The following is a 27,550-nucleotide window of genomic DNA, read 5'->3' on the forward strand; positions in this document are numbered from 1 at the left end:
ATGCAATTCGTCACCGAGAATACGAGATACAAATTCACGGTTAATTTTAACTCCGATACTTAAGGGTATAGGACAAATGCATGACCTTGGTCTGGCTGCTTGAACTATGGCTTGTCCTAAAGAAATCAACTTTACTTCCGAATTTTGAAACGGTATTAGAACTCGTAAGAAGCTTAATAATGTTTCAGGTATATACTCGGCGTTCTTTAAGGTGGAACTTATTTCGGAAGCTGAAGGGTAATAATCTTGTACCTTTCATAGCATTTCTATATCCGTTTTTATTAATTTAGCAGCTGTCTCAATAATACGACGTTTCTCCCCTTCAGTATCTTCTACTCGTTTTTGTTTGTGATATTCTCGTATTATGCTCGAAACATTTTTCCCAATAGTAATCATATTAGGTAAACCTTTTTTGGTGGAAATAACGATATTTTCTCCAAAGTGGCGCTGTAGTTTCGTCTGAAGATACTTTGGAACATATGGCTCCGCATCATCGGGCATGAAAGATCGCAACTTTTCCCTAACCTCATTGAGAGGTATTGCCATTGGTTCCTGGTTTTCCTCTTCAAGCCATTTACAGACTCTTAAAAATGGCGAATTCGAGTCTTCACCGTCGTCATCTCGCAGGCAATCTTGCGTTGCGTGTCATTGATGTTTTTTGGGTATTTCGCGCCCAGTTCGAAAGTTTGTATCGCACGTTTGGTGGTAAAGGGCGTCTGCAGCTGGTAGATCAATAGCTGAAGTTATTCGATCCTTAACATTTTTTGTCCAATCATCGGTTCTCGTTTTGCATGTTTTAAGAACATTTTCTTGATATTTTAAAGTTCGCACGTAAAATATTTCGCCCTTTCCACGCTTTTCGTTTTCGCTAATGCAATTTCCGCAGAATAAACAACAGTCTTTGAAACTAAACAAGGGTATTTCAGATCTTAAAGTTCCGCTGCTAGATGGTTCCAAAGCCAGTTGAGTTCCTTGATACGATTTTTGTTCACGTATTTAGCGCGACAGAAAATATGCACTTTTTAGTTCCACATCTATATATATATATATATATATATATATATATATAGAGTGGAACTATTGTTTTCGTTAGAATGTTGTGAAGTGTCGTCGTCGTCGTCGTCGTCCACCTTTTAAACATCTTCCATATCTTTTGAACGGGGTGACATAACCCCGCCGTTTTTTCTGAGAATGCTTAATATGGTTGCCACTATCTGTACAACCAAGTTTCACGGGTTAAATTTAGTTAGCGGCGCTTTGCCAGCCTCTTCTATCCGACCCCCCTTAGGCACTTTTAAAAAATACGCAGTCTTATTTTAAAAATACGCAGTCTTATAATTTTGGATACGATTGACTTTTAAATTCCGTTTAAGTTTTAATCTTTATAACCGTTATACCTCTACAATGTGCGCACGTTTCAGCTCTTTTCCGATTGTGGGCGTTGATTTACGCACGCTGATTATTACCCAACTGAGTGACTTAAAAATTTAATTTCTTTTTTAAATTACGTATTTACTGTAGCTCTAATGGTTTGCCAGGTTTCGGTGCCCTAGAAAAATTAGGGGCCCTTGGGCGCCGCATAAACCACATTACCGCTGACGTTCGTTTTTGCCTTACGCAGAGTGCGTAACTTATCGAAGCCGCGTATGACCAGAAGAAATAAATAAGTGTGACACTTAGAGCGCGTGATTTACGTATCGAAGCCGCGTATGGCCAGAAGTAACAAATAAGTGTGACACTTACTTATCGAAGCCGCGTATGGCCAGAAGTAACAAATAAGTGTGACACTTACTTTACGGAGCCGTGTATGGCCAACGCTAATCGGGTGCGATTTGAGATATAACTTCGAAACTGGATGTAGTTATTAGGATGATCATTGCGGATATTTTATCAGCCTTAATTTTAATTTATCCAAGGCTTAGCTGGTTTTGGCCCAATTTTAACGCTATTCGCGTGCGATTTGAGATATAACTTCGAAACTGGATTTAGTTATTAGGATGGTCATTGCGGATATTTTATCAGACTTAATTTTAATTTAACCAAGGCTTAGCTTGTTTTGGCCTAATTTTAACGCTCTTCGGGTGCGATTTGAGGTATAAATTTGAAACTGGATGTATTTATAAGGATGGGTATTGCGGATATTTTACCAGACTTAATTTTAATATAAATAAGGCTTAAATTGTTCTGGTCCAATTTTAACGCTTTTCGCGTGCGATTTGAGATATAACTTCGAAACTGGATGTAGTTATTAGGATGGTCATTGCGGATATTTTACCAGACTTAATTTTAATTTAACGAAGGCTTAGCTTGTTTTGGCCTAATTTTAACGCTATTCGAGTGCGATTTGAAACTTGATGTAGTTATTGGGATGGGTATTGCGGATATTTTACCAGACTTAATTTGAAATTAAGCATTTTTACGCAGTCTTATCATTTTGGATCCGATTGACTTATAAATTCCGTTTCATTTTTAATCTATATTACTGCTATACCTCTCCTCTGTGTGCACGTTTCAGTTCTGTCAGGTAAACAGGGGGCGCAACAGCCCCCCTTTCCTATTTTGAGCGTTGATTTACGCAGAGTACGAAAGTTCCCAAAAATCTCCCGGGTAAAGCGTTATTAATAGATTACTTCCTATTGGATTTGAGATACTGAACCCAAACTTAGAATACAGATAACGAAGTTTACGTCTGACGCTAAGCTTAACCCTTATGCCAAGGCTTAGAGAAAAATTTATAATCTTCGTAGTTCTTATTGGATTTGAAATATGGGGCTTAAACTTTGAATATAGGTAAAGGTGGTTACGTTTGGCACTATGCTTAACCATATTAACACGCGCCAAGGCTTATAGATCCTACACGAATTTTCTTCATAGTTTGGACTGGATTTGAGATACGGGGCTCAAATTTTTAATACAGTTAAGAGGCTGAAGTTTGACCCTATGTTTAACTCTTTTAACCCGCGCCAAGGGTTAGTGACCGTATGCGAATTTTCTTCTAAGTTCCTATTGGATTTGAGATACGGAGCTCAAACTTACAATACAGATAAAGAAGCTTACGTCTAACGTTATGCTTAAGCCTTTTAACACGCGCCAAGTCTTAGAGAATAACTAATTAATTCATCCATGTGGAACTAATATTACGGCCTTGGCCGACTTGTTTTCTTTCAGCTTGTTGACCAAGCACCTCATATAGTTTGTCTCCTCGGTCATGACTAGCCTTTAAGATTGCTTTTAAGCCTTTGTCTGTCAAATTTACCCAGGTGTTTGCTGACTCTAAAACGTTTGAACAAAGGCAACAGCTGTCCATCTCCAGCAGTACTAATGTAGCAGAAGGTAATTACAATGTACGACCATTTGTTAGGTTATCTTAATAATGCTCGTTGTTGCAGCATGGTTTCTTGAAACAAACTAAAACTAGAACTACCTACAGATATGATTTATTTAGTTTGCTGGCGCCATCTAGAGAGACTCATATTTTAAAGTTTTTAATATAAAAATATTTAAAAATATATAATTAACAGCCTAAATAGTAATAGTTTCGACTGTAAAAAATTAGAATAACCATTTTGTAATTTATCTTGAAAGTTAAAAACCGGATAGATGGGGTGTTATTCAACCTGGAATAACACCGCGGTTTTTTAAAAACGGTTTATGCTGTTCTATAAAAAAATATATTTAGTTTATATTTATGTATATTTTATAAATTTTAATATACGTATCGCCGTGTAACAGTAAACATGAAATTTAGCGGAAATAACATGAAATTGGTACTTTTGTGGTCCGCCATCTTGAATCTATGACGTCATCGTTATATTCTTACGTGTGTTTCATGTCACGCATGTCCAACATACTGTATTCTATGTCAGTTCAAAATATTTCTTCAATACGGCAATTAGATTCACCCCAATAGTTGAAAAACCGCAATCCCAGATATGCCTAAAAAGAGGGAAAACAGCGAATCGTTTTTCGCGCGTAAAACAAATTTGCATAAAGTTACGTACGTAAATAATTTATGTGTTAACTAACTAAACTATATCTACCTAAAAATCCAAAAATAATTTCAGTTGCAAAGAGTTCCGGGTCAAACCCTAGAACGACTGCACTAAATACATTTCGGGTGGGACATGCTACCAGTGCTTCCCCGACTACGCCACTGGGATGGTGAGAGATTAATAGCGCGTTCCACTGGTATAAGACCTCAGAGTGCTCTAAAATTGATATCTGACGTCATAGATCTGCCTCCTATTTTGTTGGAGCGCCACTGATATATTTTACTGTGGAACACGCGTTGAAATTTTAATCAACCTTATAAAGTTAAAATGGAGTAGTACAAAGACAAGGCTTAACTATTTACCTAGTTATCATCATAATTCATAACCATATCATTTACATAATTCATAACCATATCATTTACATAATTCATAACCATATCATTTACATAATTCATAACCATATCATTTACATAATTCATAACCATATCATTTACATAATTCATAACCATATCATTTACATAATTCATAACCATATCATTTACATAATTCATAACCATATCATTTACATAATTCATAACCATATCATTACATAATTCATAACCATATCATTTACATAATTCATAACCATATCATTTACATAATTCATAACCATATCATTTACATAATTCATAATTTTGGGTCTAGTTATGTTCGGAGCATAATATTCCCGTTCTTCATCAGAGCTGTCTCTAGCAGCCTACATTTCGCACATAAAAAATAAATGCTCGCAATTTGTTGATCTGCCAAACTTTTCGGATCAACTTCGAGCGGTCGCTGCTAGATCGCGATCGCCAGTGGAGCACACGAATCTCGGCGAGACCCACTCTCGATTTCCCAGTGGAACTTTAAAATAAAAAATCAAGCGATCTCGGCAGTGGAACGCGCTGTAAGTTTATTTCAATTAAACTTTCTCCGTCGGCGCCCCTACTGACTTCGCCAACTGCGTCTTTATCAACCCAGTCCAGCCCTGGATTTCTGTGTTAAATGGCGTTAAAAGTAGCGTTTGGTTGAAGGGAAAGACTTAGCAAAATCAAGATCCAAAGAAATCCATACTAGCAAGGGCGTTGACAAAGGAAAGTCAATTCAAACGTTTACTAAAGGCCAAAAATGCTCCAGAATAAATGATTTGGCATTTTTGAACATTTTTACGCGTTTTAAAGGATAATCAGGGTAGAGTTAAGTAAATTTCAAATATAATTTGATTCAAAAGCAATATTCATACAAAACTAAAGAAAATCAAAGGAAATTCACAGTAGCACAAATGTGTTAAGTGGAAGTATAATTCACTACTTGTAATTCTCCCTTCAGAAAAAGTGCATCACTGACGGTGAATTTTCCAGCCTTTAATGGTGCCCTTACAGTAAATTATAAATAGACCAAATAATTGAATATTTCGCTCTTTTGATGGACACCAAAATATACAGCCCGGTGGGTTGCGCCCCCGTGACGACTCAGGCGGCCAAACTATAGATCACGATGGTTTGGGACCCGTGACGATGCTCAAAACGAAAGCCCTGTATATTAGGGTGTATGGCTGGGAACTTATCTTATGTATGGGGCCCGTTGTGATTAACAATACACCTATCTTCATATTCTTGTCGGAAAGAGCCTTTCACAGGGGCAAGATTTCATAATGTATAAACAAATTGTACCAAGGTTGGATAACAGATGGCGTTAATACCAATTTTCGCTTTAGCCAATCATGAGTCGTCTTCGTTTCACTTGTAAAAACTTGGCCAACGTTAATTTAACAATATATGGTTAATTTATCACGACTAACACGAAAAACCGTTACGTTAGGTTATAAAGACTTCAGAAAGTATTTTTTAGCCAATCAGTAATGAGTTTACTATCAACGCCATCTGGACCCAAATATAAACGTTACTATTCCATAAATTATGGATGTGCCCCTTTGGTTCACTACTCTGTATGGTATATGAAGATAGGTGTATAAAACCTTGCATACCATGTTTGGCCGTGACTCCGAAGAACCTTTACAAAGGACACCGTAATCTAAATAACCTTGGACATTAAAAAATAGTTAATACATACTAGTAATAATGGTTAAGTGTTCCAGATTCCCAGTTGGTGAAATTGTATTGTCTACTTCTTGCTGCTACTGAAAATTCAACTTACCACGGTCCAAAAATTCTGCAAGTACCGTACTATCATGAACGAAGGATACGCAATTAATTTAATCTAGTCGTAAGAATAAAATGTAAACGGAGGAAACACATGGATTTTCAGAACAAAAGTTTATTTAAAAACTGTCGTGAGCTTTCGACCCGCGGGTCTTTGTCAAACTTTGTCTTTGTCTTAGTTTGACAAACACCCGCGGGTCGAAAGCTCACGACAGTTTTTAAATAAACTTTTGTTCTGAAAATCCATGTGTTTCCTCCGTTTAAATTTTATTCTTATTATTTCTCCATGGATCGTTTAAAATTTTTTTTAATTTAATCTAGTCGTTTTAAGGAAACTTTACGCATAAATTGTCGGACTGGAACGTCCGGTCGGGAAGCCAATGCACATGACGAAGGTTACAGAAATATAATTAAATTCGTTTTAAAAGTTTTAATTTTACATTTTAACTGATCTAATTGCCACTCAAGATATATCGTTCATTTTCGAATTTAATTTGTAGTACCATCCTCACGGGTTAGGTGGCGCTGGGGTTGAACATAGAGTTGTCTATCCTTATGATTGTTTTGAGTTTCAAGCGTATCCTTCATTCACGATTGTAGTTTATCGACCAGATATTGTGTCAGTGTATGAAGTTCAAAATAAAATTTGTATGGAAGCTGTATTAGCAAATCTGAGCGCTTTAGCAATGAAAAATGTTTATTATCCCCTAACTACATAACACTATACAATGTTCTTCATCGTTCAACAAGCCTTTAAAATATAAACGCGGTAGGCCGCCTACATCTCCACAAATGATATTTGAAAACCGTTGGCAACCAGTAAAATCTCAAATTCTCAACACGGGGCCAAACGGACTCTAGTCAGATTCTAATTATGATTTTATTTGCTTTAAAAGGAATATTACCCGAGATTAAATTGTTAGTTTTTACGCTTTAACAAAAGCAATCCTAAGTCGACCGCCTAAATAGTTCTAGCTAGACAATTTTTGGATCAGACACTGCCAATCACTGAACCAGAGTCAAAATGCCTTCTGGGATAGAAATAAACCCACCGTAATACCTAGGTCCTAGAAGATTTAAATTTTAAAACCATATTTAACGTAATTGTTCGACAACCCTCAACCATACCAAAAGACGGAGTAATATTCCTATTAAATTGTAATATTTTACCTTAAAAGTACGAATTTTTAAAAATAATGCATTTTGACATTTAAATTTTTCTACTTATTTTTTTATATATATATATATATATATTCAATATTTCTATTCTTAACCGAAATTTTAAGATATGTTTTTAATTTAATTTAATTTAACAATATTTTTTCTAATTTTAAAGACAATTTTTAAAGTCAATTTCATTATTACATGGCTTAGAGGTCCCAACAAAATGCGTGTAATATTCTTTTAGAGTGTAAAATAAAAATGTACAGTGTTAATGCAAAACTGGAAGACAAATTACGGAAAAAATGAATTTACTTTCGGTAACCGGAAAAATGTAAGTGGAACGTAACATTTATTCGGGGGAGGGGGTGGAGAATCGTGGCTTCACTGCAAATCATAGTTGCATAAGTCTCTTCATGCTAACATCAAAAGGATCTTCCACCTATATTATGTATCGCGAAAGTTGGTTTCGAAAAATATAAGGGCATCTTTATCAGGTTGTCGTCGTGTATGACAAACTTACGGTTTGCAAAAGATGGTATTTGAACCATTTAGTGTTAGGGATCAGTCACCGCATCTTAACAAAACCAGAAGTACTTAACTAATTTACATAAATAATAAATTAATGTTGGTCCCAAAATGTCTATGAAACTCAAAACAAACAGCAAAAAAAATCTACACTTAGAGACGCTAAACATTCAACTGGGAAGTGATTTAACTTTTAACTAAGGTGGAAAACACGGAAATTATACATAGGTATGATCAAAAATTTCAGAATCGCCTACAATAATAGGTTTAGTTGAGAAAGTATTCAAGTTAAGGGATTATAATCAAGAATTTATAATAATATTTAGGCCACACTATATTTGTCTCATGATTCCCAAAAGAAAAACCACGCGTTTCCTACTTTTCGCCGGAAAGGGGGATAACATCTTTCGGGAATCATTAAAACGACAGTTAATAGTTCGGTCCATATATTATCTGTTAAATCATTAGGACCGAAAATAATGGTTGTTTTCGTTGTTCAAAAAATTAAATCTTTCCAGATGGACGCTACTTACGCGTACAAATTGCTTTCAGGGAAACAAACATATAGAACGAAGCCTTTAGAGGTTGAATTTTAATGCTTTTATTTATACTAGATGGCGCCAATTGAAAATGTTAGTTGGGATGGGAATAAATACTTATTTATTATAAGCGATGTTTTATGTACAAACAATAAACAAAATCTCAATTTGAAAAAAAAAAATCCAAATGAAACGAACACGAAAATATTATTTTTCGTGGTTTACTAATAATTTAAAATTTCTACGATTCAGACTGATGGTGCCATCTGGTAAGACTTAGGTTATTTAAAAATCGGCGTTACCCCCGTGAAAGGATTTTCACTTTTGTCAAATATGTATCGGTCTATATGGAATTTTGATCAAGAACGTTCGCGTGATTTGGATTGTTAAAAGTCGACGACAGACGAATGGCAAAATTTAAGGGTTCAAAAGGCTGGTAAAAAAATCCAAATTGGTTGGTTTTCAGAACATCATTGACTCAACAGCCAGTTTTGGATCCTTTTAAAGTACTTTTGGTTAACAATTTGTAACAACGCGTACAGTATGTTATAGTAGGAGGTCTAGCTAGCGGCGTTTTCAACGTGCTCAAATATTAAAACGACCGCTATGTATATATTATAATATTGCCATGTTTTCAATAAATTTTAAAAACCCAGTTTCATTTAAATTTCAATTTGATGAATTGTAATATATTTTCTTCTAAACTTCTTAATTTTAATTATATTATTCATTAATAGTACTACCAAAAATAACTCATTATATACAGGATTATAGCAGTAATAATCTTCGTTAAGTTGTCCGTTTTCAGTTAAAGTCTTTGTTTTTTTTCACCATTTTGTTTTTGGAAAATATTATGTACAAGTAAGTAATTTATCGACGATGGGATTTTTTTTATCTTAAACTGTTTTGAATTTCAATAAATAAAGCAAATTTGACTAGAGTGAATTTTTAAAACACGATTTTGTCACACTATATATAAGAGCGCGGAAGTAGACTCGTTTTAAGTCAAGCAAACACTGTGATTTTATTTTCCGCGATCGGGGTTTCTGCTGTAATAGTTCTCCAATATGGAATGAAATTAGTCGCGTACAGATTGCCTTTTCACGTGGTCATCAAAATGCTGCAAAGGTGTTCCGCAGCGGAAAGAACAGCGGAAACCGCATTTCCTTGGCTCTATATTATTATTTGGCGGATTTTTTTTAAATTGGTTCGTTTTAAGTTTTTTCTTTTTTAAATTAATTTAAACGTATTGGAAATACGGAATACCGATTCTTACGTTACGTAATAAATATAAATTTGCGTGAAGTTATCCAATACTGAGACTCGGCAGTTTAGGAATAAATAACTTGTTCGGCTGTAAAACAAATCACGCGATATAAATAGATTAGAATTGAATTGTGGTTATTGTAAAAATGTAAATAAAAAAGCCATATTTCGTGAAACCTCCTACAGACTCGATAAATTGCAATATATGGGCCGGGAATAAAATTTAACTTTGATTCAACCGCCTCTGTTTATCGATTAAATATATCTGAATTAAAATTAAGATTTAAAAGTGAATTCGTACGATTAATAATGCAAAAGATTAGTCGTTCAACCGACGAAACAATATTCGAATTACCCTGGCTCCGATACGTTCACCAATGAAGTATTTGCAATGCCAATATCAATTCGAAAGAGGAATAACGATTAAGTTGAATACATTACGATGTAAATGAAGCAATCCAATACAACTTTTAATCCTTTTCAGGACACTCATATAGTGAGAACACATAGCATTTGTCATTCAAATCTCACCACGCATACGAACGCCATCCTGTTCCATCAATTGTATTTTTCATTCGTTCACTTACTTCGAACGGACCTTTACAATTTGATGGCACAGATAAGCGACATTTTGTTCAAAGAAAAACAATCTTTTATAAAACAAAATCGCCGTAAATATATATTATATGTAATATATTATATATAATATACGTATAATTATGTAGTGCAGTGCAACATAGTTGCCAAAAACAGTGATTTAATTTATGAAATTGCTACAAAAATCTACTAAAAAAACCCGTTCATTCAAAAAATTTCCCACTCGTATTTTTAACGAACTGTTAATGAGAGTGAAATATCTAATTTCATGCCATCTATTTAAAATAAAAGTAATGATGACACGTGAAAATTACGCGGCAATGAATATCAAAGTTGCGTCTATTTAAACGAGCGTTTAGACAGAATCTAAAGTCTAATTAAAATTGTTACTGATTAGTGCGCTTAACGATAACTATTATACCCACCCGATAACCAATTTAGAGGGAAATTAGTGCCAAGGTGAATTGAAAAAGTGGTGCGTTATAGGATAAAAGGTTAAAAGGTTAAATTAAAGTATAATCTACTTAAATATTTAATATACCGACTGACGATTAGTTGGGCAATTCCTTAAGAAGAAAACTTAGAAAAGGGATTAAAAATGGTTAGCTATATCTACAATGACACGCAAACAGAATTGAAACGAGCATGCGACGAAAGCACCCCAGGTAGCAAATGATTTTCATAACAGATTATAAATAAGTTAACCAATGACGGCACACTTCGTAACACTTTATAGAAGCAACTTCAAAGGTTCTATTGTAAATACCAAATTGCAAGAAGAAATATCACCACACGACAAATCATTTAAAGAGTATGTTCAGAAGCGTATCTTTTACGGAACAACCCTTCGAATAGCAATGACGAAAGATTTCAAACCAATACGGCGTTTGGTTTGAGAGCCTTTGGTCAGTGACGGAGTATAAGCAAAGAGAACACGCCAATACCCAGAGGAACAGATCGCGAGCGAGAAGCCCAAAGCAATAAAGCACTACCGAAAGTCTTCGTGCATGATAGAGAGATAAGTCATAAAAGCAAGCTCAGGGATATCACACACTTATAAGCCAGCTTAGCAACGGGGAGACGGTCAACAGAATGGACTGCGAGTTCGTTTAGTTCATCCGTTAGAGAATTCTGTCGGGCAACGTATGGGAACCGTTTCGTACTTCGCGTTAGTTTGGTTAAGGTTTCACGCAATGTTCACTACGTCGAATCGTTGCAATTTACGTGCTTACGCGAAAAAGAATTTAGAAGACAAATTGAAACGTTCCGACGATTTGAAAGAAACGAAAAATAAGGATCAACAAAGATGAATCCGCGTGTTATATCGTGTCGTTGTAGACAGAAATTACGCGAAAGAACGCTGTTTGACCACGGATCTAACACGCAAATTCAACTGTCATTGGTTTTCGTAAAACCTCCGGTACTAGACGCGGAATCATCACCAAAAAAACGATTTTGATCTTTAGGTGATAATTTTCCGCATCAAGCCCTTCTTCTGATATTATTCAATATTATTTAAAAACTAGGTCAAACTTTCGTACCTCGCAAGTTTGGTTAACAATTAGCAAAAAACCGCGAGCGATTGTCACGGATTACCTCTCGTTAATGAAGTACCGAATAATATCAGAGCAGCTTCGGAAACGGAGGAGGAAGGGATGACACAAACATGTACGGTTTAAGTCGTATTTAATTAAAAGAGACGAATTGAGGGGGGAGGGGTGGTGGAGAGGTGGAATGAACGTACCGGAACCCGACCTTCTGAACGGGAGAGAACGCAGTTTTAGATTTTTTTGGGTGGTATTTTGTTTGGTTAAAGGCTCGTTTTTTTTTGGTCATGTTCCTCATGCATCCGTGACGTGGACACGAGATCAAGGTGGATTCGGAGAGAGAGACAAAAGAGACAAAACTGGCGCGTTTCTTTTGTTTTTCAGAGAGAGAAAGATCAAGAATATAATAAAGAGAGGAGTACGAGAGACAGAGAATCGGAACGAGAGAAAGGAAGAGAGCCCCAACGAAACGCAAACGCTTTTGTGTCTTTTTGGTTTGTGTGTGTTTTAAGAGGTGGCCAGCTCTTTCTTGGCGGTAAATGATATCACGGAGCGAATTCCCTTCACAGATGTCTATTGCGTTACAGGGTCACACGTTAATTTCGCACGAGACGTCGCATCCGCAAAAGAAAAAGAAAATACATCGTTTTATTAATTATTGAGGTTAGTTCTTAGGATGAAACATGCCGCGCTGTTAAACAGTTATTGGCCTTTAATATTTTTATTTATTATATTACAGGGTTCGTACGAAATTTTCTCATTTAAAATCGCTGACTTTTCCAGCTTATTAATGACAAATTTTTGCTAATATCCATGACAATTTTTTGTAATATGCCTGAACATGTGTTTTGTTTATTTTATGAAAGAACAACGAATAACTACCACTTGTGATATGTTAAAGCCGTAATGTCCGATCCTATAGAGGGTAGTGTTCACTGTTAAATTGACTCTTTAAAAAAATCATATTCTCAAAAACTAGTGTAGATATATTCTCAAAAACTGGTGTAGATATATTCTCATAAACTGATGTAGATATATTTTCAAAACTGGTGTAGATATATTTTCAAAAACTGGTGTAGATATTTTCAAAAACTGGCGTAGATATTCTCAAAAACTGATGTATATATTCTCAAAAACTGATGTAGATATTCTCAAAAACTGGTGTAGATATTCTCAAAAACTGATGTAGATATTCTCAAAAACTGGTGTAGATATTATCAAAACTGGTGTAGATATTATCAAAAACTGGTGTACATATTCTCAAAACTGGTGTAGAATTTTAAATTACTTTAACGCGTCACAATTAACATTAATTTAAGATACTTTATTCATTTTTATCTATTTTTGCTATGGAAGTGTACTTAGCTACGCGTAATTTAGTTAACTATGTAAAATCTCTGACTTATTGCTGTCCTTTACTATTCCATGTTCTTGCAGATTTCTTACGAACCCTGATATGAATATTCTCAGCAATAAATAGCTGCAGAAGCCACACAGTCGAGCCATATTCGTCGACGCTCGCATCAGGAAACCGGATTTAACTTTGAGATGATCACGACATCACGCAACGTCTCGCGAGCGTGTTCCTCACGTTTAAATTTGCCACTTGCGCTCTCCCCTGACGGATCTTCAAGTATACGAACCGACTTTCCATCGCTTTAGAATATGGCCAGACTGCGGCACCCAAATATTTGACGGCTCGCCTATCAAATAAGCCAATAAATCTCCCTCAGTTAAGTGAACGTGCCTTAATAAATGGTTCCCAGTCTAATCAGCTGATTGAAACGCGACTGGCGTTCATTATGCTAATGGGACGAACTTTGAATAGAAATCGGGTATCGTTATTTGATAAATTAAATTATTTCTTAAAAGACCAGTTCAAAACTATATCTTTTAGGGTTGCGTAACCAATATTTAGAAAAACTGCGGAAATCTTTTCGTGGAATGATACAAAATTAAATCGATTGTTTTGAGTAACGATTTATTATCTCAAAAATCCTTCGATCAAGATAATCGATTTATACTTAAAAAAAACTATCAACTAAAAACTACTAAGCCGCTATATACTACTTTAGCGTTAGAGTTAAGAATTAGGATTTTTACACGTCAATCAGTCCACTTTTCTTACGAGGAGACTACCCGAGGTGATAATCACCGATTTTGTTGAAACTAGGTGGGTATGTAGACCTTATGGTAGCATGAAATTTCACCAAGGGAAAAATTGCAATGGCAATTAGTTTTGCCATGGCAACCGAAAATGTTTTTGACAACACAGTATGTATATTTTCTCATTGAAAATAACATGGGAATCTGAGCACTTCTAAGGGTCCCCCAGGTGAAAAATTTTAAAAAAATTACAAATTTCAAAACCAAAAAAAATAGATCAAAATTGACAAATGAAATGAATTCTATGATATTTTGATGAATTTTGGTCAATTTGATCAAAATATGTAAAAATTGACCAATTTGTATTTTCAATGGGACAATATACAGACTGTGTTGTCAAAAACATTTCCGGTTGCCATGGCAAAACTAATGCCCATTGCAAATTTTCCCTTGGTGAAATTTCATGTTACCATAAGGTCTACATACCCACCTAGTTTCAACAAAATCGGTGATTATCACCTCGGGTAGTCTCCTCGTTAGTTAATGTTTACGAGATCTAATTTCACCTAAGAAACTATTACTAACATATCGAAATAAACCACGAAATGACCAACACGAAATAAAGAGGTTCTGGTGGGAAATGGGAGGTTTCGGGGGCTGCCATTTGGAGCAAATATATCATCGAAAACGATCACTATCAGAAAAGGAAAGCGGCAGAGGCATGCGCATTAGAAGTAAAATATTCAGCTTTTCTACCAATTCTACTAATACTACTACTACTACTACTACTACGTCACTAAAATCGTACTACGTTTTGACAGGTATAGATAGGCTTTAAAAAGAATCAACTACTGCATTTGGCAGCACCTATTTCGGTCATCAGCAGATACATTTGGGAAAACGGACACAAACTATTTGAATAGCTTTTCTAGAGGGTTAAAAGAAGATACTAGATCTAACGGGAAGTTAGAACAAGTCTAAACTTTTATTACTGTAATAATTGGGTAATGACGGAAGATAGTCGCGTCGAAAATAACACGGCGTCGAAAAAACGATAATTGCATTATAAAAACGATTTGAAACTTCACCTTTTTCTTTGTTCCGTTTAGGTATTCTTTATACATATCAGACCTGAGGTAGCGAGGGTAACTATCGCTTTTCATCAATTGGTACAAGTGAGCCTGCGGATACAAAAGAATTTCGAGACGAGTTCGAATTGAAAGAAACCAAATGTATTCGGGCGAGTAGAGAATACGGCGGGCGCAGTCTCTTCGATTAGTGAAGAAAAACCCTCCCCTCCGAGACCACGCCCCTGTGCCCTTATGCCAATAAGGGCGAAGACACTCCGGTACGATCTTATGTTTTATCGTTGTGTAGGGTATCATCATAAGTAACATAATAACAATAAGTATGATAATTAACGAGATTTACAACCAAACTGATTTTCATAGTTATTGAGTAATCAAGATGTTTTCTCAGCACATAGCCCTCTAGTGTCTGAAATACGCGAGACTTCCGCTAAGCCGAAATATCTGGGCTGCGTTCAACAACTCTAAAATAGCTCAGCGCTGAGCTCAACGGTCAGCGGTTTTTTGTTGAACGGGTTTTTTGACTTCCGGTTTTGACGTCACGTTGATCATCGGAGACTCAGCGGAAACATCGGCTGGGCGAGATGGTTTTTCCGTTGCTCATCGGTGTCGTGACGTCATTCGACAAAGTTAAAGGAGGGGTAGCAGACGATATTTTGTTCGTTAAGTCAGCGAACTATATAAATCGTACAACAACTTTAGATTTTTGTGACGTAGCGTTGATTAAAAGAACTCAACGATAACTCAACGGTTTTTCTCCGTTGATAGTTGTTGAACGCAGCCCTGGTTTCCGATAGATAGACGGAATATTAGGCTAAAATGATAAAAATTAAAAAAAAGTTTTTTCTCGGCGCCACGAGGTCATGTTTTTTATCACGCATGATTCGCACGCGGGCTTCAAAACAAAGCCAAAACCCCTTAGCGACTCCAGAACGAGCTCTCCGATATTAGGCTTAAATTTTTATCGAAAAGTAGTCATTCAACAAATTGAGGTAACCAGCGTAAAAAGGTAACTTAAACGGTATTTAAAGTCCCTGCTGCTTGGTTTTGCGCTTGTTACAGCCTACTTCCAGGGGCCACACTTTGAAGCTCTTTGGCGCTCTTTTAACTCACCGTAGGAAAATGGGGAAACACAGGCATACTTGTCAACTCACCCCCTACAACTCCTTCAAATATTTGCATCACCTATTGAAACACCCTGTATATTTGTACTCCTTATGGAAAACTTTCTGAACCCTCATAAATTTCCCTGATTTCCCTGATGTTTACTTAAAAATGGGAATTTTTCTGATATTTCCCTGACTTTTCTGTCTACATTCGAATTCCCTGATACTTCCCGGTTTTCAAGGGTTACCAGGTCTGTATGAACCCTGTTATGCATATTTAGACCCTAGGGGGCTCTGTTCCGAGAACTAAACCTAGATTGCGGAATAGCTCTGAAAATCAGTTCGGTGATGATTTTTCACAATAGGCCTTTCCATAAATTCGCTACGACTGCCAAACTTGTTCTTGTGATAGTGCAGTCAAACCTATGGACGAATTCAGTAGTTCTCTTTAGTGGGAGAGCTAGGGAAACCTTGTAGAAGTGAAAAAAGAACAGTAAACAGTATAAAAAAGGCCTATTGACATACTAATTGTAACCCGGCCGCCTTAATTAATGGCTTCAAAAGTCGCTTGATGACTTAGGCCTAAGATGGTGCCTTGGGTATTAGCCTAGCTGATAATTATTTATTTATGTATTTGTTATAATGTTACTTATGGTATATTGAAAAGCGAGGTTGTAGTTGGAGCTTCATATTCTCCGTAAACCCGAATACATTGTGGCAGGAGTTCATACAGCTAACTTGGAATGTTTATCCGGGCTGTTTTTCGTCTCGATCTGGCTGATCGCTTTGGCTCCTCCCTCTGACGTCGAAATACACGTATTTCTTTCGGCGCGTTTCATTGGCTTAAAACGTGACTACCAAAAGGACCAATAATTCAGTACGAAGTTGTCTGCTTCAAAATCTGAAATTTATGAGTTGACTAGGCCTAAAATGTCCGCGAAGGCGATAGCTTTGAGTCAAGTTAAAAGGGTAAATTCCATTGAGTCAAGTGATATTATTGAAGGAGTAAATTGGGTTCTTCGGGAAAAAGAAATGATTTTTACGCGAAATAATTACTACTCGTTTTGAAGATGAAATGTCATGAACTGTTTTGGCTTTCAGATCGAGCCTGAGATCCAAAAAGCATCACAAATTACATTTGATTCGACGATATACGGGAGAGTTTTCTAGCATCAAAACAGCTCGGCTGCCCCATGGCAAAACCTTTTAACCACCAAATTTTTGAAAAATTAGATTTTTACGCATCAGTATTACTAAGACATGTACAAAAGTATTGTAAAAGTTTCAGGTAAAAGTTATAAATATTTAACTATTTATGACTTAAAAAATGGTTTTGGATTTTATAATTTTCGCATTAAAAACCACGTTAAAATCTTATAACTTAGGTTTTGAAAAAGTCAAATATCTCAAAACTACGATCGTGTTGGTTAAAAGGTTTTGCCATGGGACAGCCGAGCTACACGAGGATGATGAGGGGGAACGAAACAGATAGGGAATATATTCTCTAGTAGGCGGAGCCTAAACGATCAGCCACATCGTAACATAGGGGATATGGCGGGATAAGCATTCCAAGTTAGCTGTATGAATTCCTGATTGTGGCCGATAAGAAATGCGTACAGCGGCTTCGTCGAAGGTTCTCCTATCTGGATGCTCCATATTCTTCTTGGTAATCTCGAAGCTCTTGGAGTCGATGTTTATGGGGCAGTTGGCGTCGGGAGCTAGGTATTCTCTGTTGGAATGGGAAATCACACGTTACCAATTTGCAAGTCTACGTTGCACCAAAGATAATATAGAACCGCGCACCCTAGATTCTAATAGTTGATTTTATAAAATGTCTTTACTCTTGCCCAACTTGTTGAAATGTTGCCCTGGAATAGTTCATAAACTCTTTAGTGGGAGAGAAAACGGATCCACTAAACGGATTTAAACAATATAGCCCAGGTGGTTTTATAAAACGAACTATTCTGACAGCTTTCTGATTGACAGTTTTGTAACGAAGCGTTGACCCACTCCCGGCACGTGACCTCCGAAAAATAGGCCTCCATAGGTAAAATCACACCCAACTTTGATGACGCGCTGTTGCGCGAACCGTGTTCTTATCTATAGTTGGTTAGCATGGTAACTGCGGAGATAATTTCTTCGGTGTTCCGGCAGGAAGTGGGTAAACGCTATACACTCTTTTATATCCTTATTTGTGAGAGCTGCCATTTTATTACAGGTCTGATTTCAAATAGTGCATGCAAGGCCACTTCACGCGGTCGAATGCACGCGACGTCTCGAGCTGATGAGCACGTGCCTGTACTATTTTAAATTAGGCCTGTAATTAGAGGTCGGCGGAACAAATAAATTAACCGCAAAAATTTCAATTAATCATTAAAATTAGTATTATTTGTTTTATACGAATAAATTATACGATTAAACAACGATTTAACATGCAAAATTAATAATTTTTTTCGAATATTTCTGAATAATTCTCGGTTATGGATAAATATAAACAATCGTATAATTTCTTATTCAAACGCCGACCTCTACCTGTAATGAAATGGCCGACTTCGTAAAAGAGTGTATTGACTACACCCGAAGTAGTGATTTAGAATCCAGGGTACTAGGTTTATATTATCTATGGTGTCTAAGGCGTCTAGCCGACACCACAATGTCGTCTTAAAAAAAGTTTATATTATCTTGGGTTGTACCCGTAATATTATGGATTTGCAATTAATAAATTTCTACAGTCAGAAGTGGATAATATATATCTTAAGAGAGATATATTCATCTTTCTATTGGTGTTTCTATAAAGTTTACAAATAAGTTAATATCCATAGTTAGTATAATTTTTATATTTTTCATCCGCAATTTTAGTTATTAGTACCCATTAAAAAGTGGTTCGGGGCCTGCGAAGGTACTTACGGAAATAATGGATCAATTTTGATTCCAAAATTGGGAAGATATAAATTCGACTATTTTATTCCAATTTGATAAATTTCATTTGATCCAATTAGAAGTGTCATTTAAATCAAGGAATACCTCTGCGTATTGTTCCATACCAGAGTGACTGAGAAAAATCATATCACCTCGGGTAGGAATCAAACCTACGACCTTTGGGTTACCGTCCCAACGCCACTACCATTGGACTACCGAGGCCACGAATAATCAGGCCTCGGACATCCAATTTAAGAATGACTCGATCTGGTTCACATTATTGACGGGATAAATTTAACCCGTTGTTGACGGTGCCGTAGCATTTCACGTCAACTAATTTATAACAGAACCTTGATAGCCTGTAGTCATAACATTGATAATTTATGTTTTATAATTACGCAGGAATTAATATAATTAGAAGTTTCATTTAAATCAAGGAATACCTCTGGGTATTGTTCCATACCAGAGTGACTGAGAAAAATCATATCACCTCGGGTAGGAATCGAACCTACGACCCTTGGGTTACCGTCCCAACGCCACTACCATTGGACTACCGAAGCCACGAATAATCAGGATTCAAAATAGCTAGATCAAAATTTGTTCATTGGATCAAGTAATTTTCGATATGCTGGGTACTTCTCTCGTAAGAGTTATAATATTTACTTCCGCTAATAAAAACGTACACTATCCACGCAAAACCACTCAACCCAAGAAACGACTAAACGAATTTATCAAAAGTGGAAAGGGGGTGCAGGGGTATTTACTTCCATATCTCCTCGACTTTCACAGGTACGTCAGTGTATTGGACTTGTTTGAGTTCTTGGACCGCGTCCCAGAACCTTCGAAGGAAAAGTGAAAAGACAAAAAAGACTCTTACAAGAAAATTAGAAATTTCAAGATGGAGAAAAATCGAGAAGAGAGTATGTCTGTACGCGTGTGTTTTTATATACAAAAAGACGAAGAGACAGAAAGGGGAAAAGAGGAAGCTGTACTTGAGATTCTCGGCACTGAATTCTTTCTCCAGGAAGCGGAAAAACTGCTCTCTTCCGGCAGAATCCCTCAAGAGCTCTTGCAAGGAGAAGGCCCACCTACGCACTCTCCTCGCGGGAACGTCTTTCCTGCGAGACCCGATGGAGCGCGGGGAAAAATACAAAAAGGGGTTTGATTCGTTTAGTAAAAAGGAAAACGAGCAAATTACGAATCGGGGGGTGGGGGGGGTGGGGGGGGATGGTAAACGAAAACACGCTCGCGCAAATTAATAAAAAAAAACAAACCGTACGTTTGTTTTTCCATCTCCCAGAATTCGACGCTATCGGAAATCCATGGGTTTGATGGTTCGGGCGACGTTATGAAAGGATCGTACTCCTGGTATTGCTCGAAGAAACTCACGAATCTATACGGACAACGGCGACAGGAAAGCCTCGTTAATATTCAAGCCCATTAAGCGAAAACAAAACAATGAGAGAAATTTTGCGGAAAGAAAATGAAAATGACAGTTCTACGATTCGAAGCTGGATAAAACATTTCGTGCGGGATGAAATCTCATTACGCGAGAGCTGAATATTTCCCTTTTAAAACGGTGAGGGAATAAAATCCTCTTTATATTGAAGGTCGGCTTGTCCCCGAACACCGGCGCATCGCCACTAGAACACTTCTACAGGGGTAAATAGATCAAAAATAGACCTAGCGTATTAAAGGAAAATAGTTCTTTCTATAAATGTTTTACGCTTACCCAACTTGTTAAAAGTAGAAGTATAACACGTTGCTCTTACGTCACAAGACTGTGCTTTGGTGGAATTATCATAGCACACGCGATTTGCACGAGCGTTAGAAAATAGGAAGCTCCTCGTGATTCGAGCACGCGCTCGCAGTGTTGGAAAAGGTAAATATAGTGACGTAAGAGCTACATTAAAACAAGAAGGCCATGTTACTTTATAGAAAGAACTATTGACTGAGGAAATGTTTAATTTTTATTGACGCCTTTTAAATTTTATTTTCCGCGTGAAAACACCTCTACACGTAACGCTCACAAAAAAGGGTAAATAAGCCAGTTTTCCCAATACACGTAGTGGTAGTGTCGCGCTCAAAAACGTCATTTCAAACTCGGTCAATCGTCCAACGCGCGAACCGTTTTAAAAAGGTGGCAAAATCTATTAAATAGGGTGCATCGACGATGACGAAAAATGGATAAAATGGGACTCACTGTTCGGCGACTTTGGAGACTTTGACATTCCTCCTATCTAAGCGACTTTTCAAGGTTTCGATCTAAAGAGTGGGTGGGTAATTTGGAAGAAACGACAATAAAATATATATATATATATATATATACATATATTCGAGATATAATGCTTCAATGAATAATTGATTAAGGTGAGGAGGCTCTAAAGACCGTCAAACGAACCTCCTTCTTAATGGACTCGACAGGGTTGCCAAGATCAGCCTCAGAGACGCTGGGACTAATTCGACCTCCAGGTACCGTACATTGCATGTGCTGCAAATAAAACCACACACAAATATGACGCCCAGTTAACAACTACCAAAAAATCTACGTGCCTTTATATCAAATAACGGAAAAATCGTAATCACTAACAGATACACACTAGACGGTATAATTCAATCGTTAATATTTTTCGCGTTCTTGCGTAGGGAAACGTAACGTAGTAAATTAAATAATAATAAGTTTTTGTAACATCTATACGCGGCGTTAATGATACGTGAAAGCGCCATTAAGGTTTATTTCCATTTAAACGAATAATATTGACCGAGTTTGATAAATTATTAATCGCTAATGAAACGCCAAAGTTGTCTATTTATCGTGGTTATAAAATCACGACGCTTGGCCCGAGCAAATCCCCAATGGGAATTTTTAATGCCTGACCTTAATTTTTCGTCGAAAATATGAACCCGGATACCGTTAAAGAAATTCCTTTTAACGTAGAACCCGCTTTGCAAAATCTCTCGAAATAAATTACTATAATTCAGACGGATAAAATTCCTTTTCTTTTAGAGCAACGAATTTTTTCTCCCGGAATATTTCCTTTGAAATGCAAATGAGAACTCACCGGTTGAATTAAATGAAATATACTCACGATATAATTTTTGTAGCGATAAAACTGCGAATTCACTTTTATTACCTACAAAATCAAAGGTTTGAGTTTCGTGAACCGGATAGACTCGGTTCATTTCGTATCGATCTACGCGGACAATTCGAGAAGGCAATAAAAACGAAAAGAACGAAATCCGGAACAAACGCGAAACTATTTTCAAGGCTATTAGATATCATCTTACGCGCCGGGATATTTATGACGGCTCCGCGAAGAAACCCCTGTTTTTTATGGGATTTCTTCCAAATCCTTTAATAAGGAAGGAAAAGAGATAAGCATAGTGCTTCCGGACTACGGTATAATATATCAAGTCGCTTTATGTATGATGATGCTATAATCAGCAAAGGGCCTTCATTCCATATCGCTCTAATAAGAGGATAATACAATGTTGCCAATATTCCTATACACATCCTCGTTTGGATTTGAATTTATTAACATATATATAATATTTCTATCATATTTAACATAATCCCCCACAAGTATTCCACGGTATAACATCTCCATGGACCAAATTTCAATAAGACCTTGTTTCACACGAAACATACAATAAGTGGACGGAAAATACTTATAATACTTGCGTGATTGAAAAGGTTACCATGGAAACGAAAAATACTAATCGCGAGGCACGAGCTAAGATATAGACTGTTTAAAGCTAATATAAACTGGGTCTTGACCCAAATTGTTTAAAATTCACGTAAAATATAAAGTTTATATTTGGTTAATTTCCACGGGTTCTGGTTTATGGATTTCCTAAAAATAAATAATTAAACACACGATACAATGACCTTTAAAAGATCTAGAAATAAAGTATCATAATTTAAATATAACATGACAAACTTTAATTGAAATGAACAGCATTTTAAGTTTTACGCACAATGTATTATTCTGAGAATCTTGAAACTTTCATAATTTACGTTTGACAACGTTGTCTATCCAGTGTTTTTCAAATTTTCTTCATATCTTAATTAGTTTTAAAGATATTAAGTATAATGTTAATTTAAATTAATTTTTGACACTCTTAGAAACACGAACTTTTAAATATTTTAAAATTAATACATTGAAACGTTCAATAGATTTTTTTGAGATCTTTACATAGTGATTTCGTTATGTAGTTTTCCCATAAAACTTAAAATAGGGTAGATTGTATAATTTCGGTCGTTTTTAAATTTGAATAGTTCATCGACACTAAAATAGATATTTCGTTTTTTTTTTCAAAATTCATTATTAATTAAATTAGCTATTGAACCTTTCAATGTATTAATTTTGAAATATTTAAAAGTTCATGTTTCTAAGAGTGTCAAAAATTAATTTAATTGAACATTATACTTAATATCTTTAAAACTAATTAAGATATGAAGAAAATTTGAAAAACACTGGATAGACAACGTTGTCAAACGTAAATAATGAAAGTTTCAAGATTCTCAGAATAATACATTGTGCGTAAAACTTAAAATGCTGTTCATTTCAATTAAAGTTTGTCAAGTTATATTTAAATTATGATACTTTATTTCTAGATCTTTTAAAGGTCATTGTATCGTGTGTTTAATTAGCTTCAAATTGAAATTTATTTTTAGGAAATCCATAAAGCAGAACCCGCGGAATTCAACCAAATATAAACTTTATATTTTACGTGAATTTTAAACAATTTGGGTCCAGACCCAGTTTATATTAGCCTTAAGCTAGGAGCAATAAACACAAGGAAAACGCAGCTAGCCTTTAAACACGCTAACGCAGTGTTGTGTACAAATTTCGTTGGACAAACCTTTACGCTGAGCGTTTTACGGAAAGGGGGAAGACAATTTCCAAATTATCCCCTTCCGACTTCAGCAGGTGCTAAAGCGTCTAACCAATGAAAAATGTACACAAGAAAATCCACGACTTTTGACGGGTTGAGTTCTCCTTGTGTTTGTTGCTCCTAGGTTTAAGTTAGAAACGCACGTGGAATTCTGGACGTTTTAAAAATACGCCACACGAACTTCCCTTTTATAAAGTTTATGACGTGTTTTTCGTCCCGGAGATCGATGTGACGTAATTTCAACGCGACTATCACCTTTGACCTCTACATTCAATTACCCCTAGTGGTAGAAATTTTAAATTCCTTTATAAGTTCCTTTATATTGATAGCACGAGCGCAGGAAAGGGTTATGACAAATCTATATGTTTGGCCGTCAATAAAATAACTGCAATAAAGAAAGAAACTAAGTATTTCAAATATAAGCGTGTGTAAGTGAATTTATTTCGTCTTTGACTTGTTAGAGCTGTAGCGTAATTTAAATATCTAATATCGAGAACGTGTTTAGGATACTGAAACCGGATGGCTCGTATCTTTCGGACCCACTGGCATCATTTACTATTTCTCCATTTTATAAAATTGTATAGCTCCGTCTAGTCAACGTATAAGAACGTTTTCTTTAATTTTTGGAGACAATGGAAGCTCATTTTATAAACTAATTTAGTTTATTTACTTACGTTTAATAATATAATTCATCACCTTATCACAAATAGCAAAATGATTGATAAATTATTAAATATTGATAATTACTATTGTGACTATTTCAATTTATTGAGATTAGCGGTAATAGTTAGTGGAGCTGTTGGCTCGCGTGGCATGAAAGGCATTCCACCACCCGCCTACGCATTGTAACCCGGCCACCTGAATTAATGGCTTTAGTATTGTAAGTCAACCATATATTTATATATATACATTCATATATATATCTATATTTATATCTATATATAGCTTTATTTATATATATATATATATATATATATATATATATATATATATATGTATATATATATTTATATCTTTATATATATCATTATTTATGTCTATATATATCTTTATTTATCTAGTTTCAAGGGAAAATATAATTCGAAGAAACTCTATATATTTTGTGAGATTTCTCTGAACATTTGGTAGTTTCGTCGTAAATACGAGAGGGATCCATCAGAGTGCGGGTCATGTACAGTTTGTTTCGCGGAATCTTTGAAAAGCCCGAAGGATTGTTTCCACGAAAGTCCTCTTCCGTAGCCAGGGAAGCGTGTGTTTAACAACAGCCACGAAGAAGAAGGGGTAGACGGGGGCTAATGGCTTTCTAGGGAATTTTCAGTGGTGCTGGAAGGATTTTTTATATCTATTTACTCTGGACGGACTCAGGGACCGTGTTCCAGGAAGGGCGCGTTTGTTTTACCAAGGCTTAGAAGAAAACGAACTGCGGGAATTTACATAAGTAATACAAGTTTCCTTCCGGAATACGAAAAGGAGTGAGTTGATTACCGGTCAGACTTACGCTACGCGATTTCGCGTGTGTACGTGATTCATATTCGGAATTACCTTAAAATTAGGACAACGTACCGCGACCAAATATACTTCGATGAACACATTCCGATCAAAGTACGCTACACGTATTTTAAGTGTAGTGAAATCTGGGACATAAATAAGGTTGCGCAATAAATCCAATTAAACGATTGAGGTCACACCACGATGGTCAACATCGAAGGGTCGGCCACTTGCCACAATAGCGGACCAAATCTGCAGTAGAAATACCAAATTTTCGGTCTTTAACTTTGAAAATTCTTTAAAAATGTCCGGAACAAATGTAAAAATCGCTTAAAAGTTTTTTTTAAAATGGTCAGAATGTCCTTAAAATAAATGGACAGAAAATTCTTTAAAATGATCAGAATGTCCTTAAAATAAATGGACAGAAAATTCTTTAAAATGGTAAGAATGTCCTTAAAATAAATGGACAGAAAATTCTTTAAAATGGTCAGAATGTCCTTAAAATAAATGGGCAAAATTATTTAAAATGGTCAGAATGTCCTAAAAATAAATGGACAGAAAATTCTTTAAAATGGTCAGAATAACCTAAAAATAAATGGACAGAAAATTCTTTAAAATGGTCAGAATAACCTAAAAATAAATGGACAGAAAATTCTTTAAAATGGTCAGAATAACCTAAAAATAAATGGACAGAAAATTCTTTAAAATGGTCAGAGTAACCTAAAAATAAATGGACAGAAAATTCTTTAAAATGGTCAGAGTAACCTAAAAATAAATGGACAGAAAATTCTTTAAGATGGTCAGAATAACCTAAAAATAAATGGACAGAAAATTCTTTAAAATGGTCAGAGTAACCTAAAAATAAATGGACAGAAAATTCTTCAGATAAATGGTCAGAATAACCTAAAAATAAATGGACCTAAAATTCTTCAGATAAATGGCCAGAAAATCCTAAAAATGAGCAGAAACTCTTTAAAAATGGCCACAAAATCTTTAAATATGATGGCCAGAAAATCCAAAAAAAATGGCCAAGATTTTTAAAAAATCAAAAATCCCGTACGCAAAAAGGCAAATGTCCGACCCTACCGGCCGATAATCCTAATGTCCGATTGGCCTATCTGTACATTGATTAAAACAAAAGAGTCTTCTCACTTTGGCGCTTTTGATGGGTTTGTTCATCCGACATGCCTTCTTAATATCAATCTCCGTCGTATTTACACATCCAGGCTTTTAATTTGCAAAGAATTCACGAGATTAACTTAGTGTCCGGAGCGAGATTGAATTCGCGAATGTTCTCACCACTGGTCGATGAACGTCCCAAAATGCTCTCTCTTGACTGTCCAGTACCTTTCTCTCCAACTTGTCCCTCTTTTTGTCCACCCTGCGTGTCACAACGAACTATTAGAGTACTGATTAAACTAAATCTATATCAATCGTTCAATTGAAGGCTATAGGGTCAGAAAGGCATTCGCAATAACTATAATTAAAGTGAAAACCACTACAGGAAAAATAGGTTGATTTATTGAATTTTAATGGTGTATTCTTTTTGTTGGAAAATAAAAAAGGGTAGAATTATATTATATAATTGTTTCAAATATTTACGCGTTTTTTAAAGAAATTTTGTTTAATAATTGACCAAGCGTGATTTCTAAAAGTGTTGAAAACATTTTGGGATGAATTTGAGTGGTGCCATAAATGGCTTTATTCGGGTCGAGTGTTGGACTGTGTGGAAAGTGGGCACTCGTAAATATTAGACATAACTCAAACGAAATAATAGCCTTATACCTCTAGGTGGGCGCCTTGGTCTAATGACCACCAATTAGGGGTGTGCAAAATATTTGGTTAGACCAAATAATTCGATCGAAAACCAAATACGTCGAATTATTTGGTATTTGAAATACTATTTGGTATTTGATCAGTTAACTGGCTTAAAATTTTGCTCTAAAAATATTCTACCAAATTATTTGACGTTATAAATATTCGATTTGGTATTTGACGTGCTTTGAAAAAAATATTTGATATTCGATTCGATCCCCAAAAAATGGTATTTGCACACCTCTACCACCAATATTTTTGGTCACAGTCCACTACCGTTTGGGTGGGAATGTTTTTGATTACAGTCAATGTAAAAAGC

At 35.8% G+C, this 27,550-nt stretch overlaps 1 protein-coding gene and 1 non-coding gene across 4 annotated transcripts in view; both read right to left on the reverse strand.

Annotated features, from left to right (window-relative positions):
- Window positions 1-8,328: 8,328 nt before the first annotated feature.
- RSG7 (Regulator of G-protein signaling 7) overlaps window positions 8,329-27,550 on the reverse strand; it is a 60,587-nt gene continuing 41,365 nt past the window's right edge. Inside the window, exons 7-17 of one of the 3 annotated variants that reach the window (XR_016482323.1) lie at window positions 26,716-26,797; window positions 26,569-26,643; window positions 21,431-21,520; window positions 21,233-21,294; window positions 20,309-20,422; window positions 20,022-20,147; window positions 19,794-19,868; window positions 17,728-17,839; window positions 15,005-15,097; window positions 12,008-12,383; window positions 8,329-9,754 (exon numbers count right to left, since the gene is read on the reverse strand). Coding sequence is in view for 2 of the 3 variants with exons in the window: in XM_090181047.1 (XP_090037173.1) it covers window positions 12,318-12,383; window positions 15,005-15,097; window positions 17,728-17,839; window positions 19,794-19,868; window positions 20,022-20,147; window positions 20,309-20,422; window positions 21,233-21,294; window positions 21,431-21,520; window positions 26,569-26,643; window positions 26,716-26,797 (895 nt within the window). In the remaining variant the exon portion in view is untranslated. Of the gene's footprint in view, window positions 9,755-11,745; window positions 12,384-15,004; window positions 15,098-17,727; window positions 17,840-19,793; window positions 19,869-20,021; window positions 20,148-20,308; window positions 20,423-21,232; window positions 21,295-21,430; window positions 21,521-26,568; window positions 26,644-26,715; window positions 26,798-27,550 lie in introns of those variants that run through there. The other 2 variants (XM_090181048.1, XM_090181047.1) reach the window with 2 other exon arrangements.
- On the reverse strand, window positions 19,179-19,251 carry TRNAT-GGU (transfer RNA threonine (anticodon GGU)). The gene has a single exon. It is a non-coding gene; the product is annotated as a tRNA-Thr (tRNA).

Source organism: Leiobunum rupestre, chromosome 7, assembly GCF_980474605.1.
Source record: "Leiobunum rupestre chromosome 7, qqLeiRupe1.1.hap1, whole genome shotgun sequence".
Lineage (NCBI taxonomy): Eukaryota > Metazoa > Arthropoda > Arachnida > Opiliones > Sclerosomatidae > Leiobunum > Leiobunum rupestre.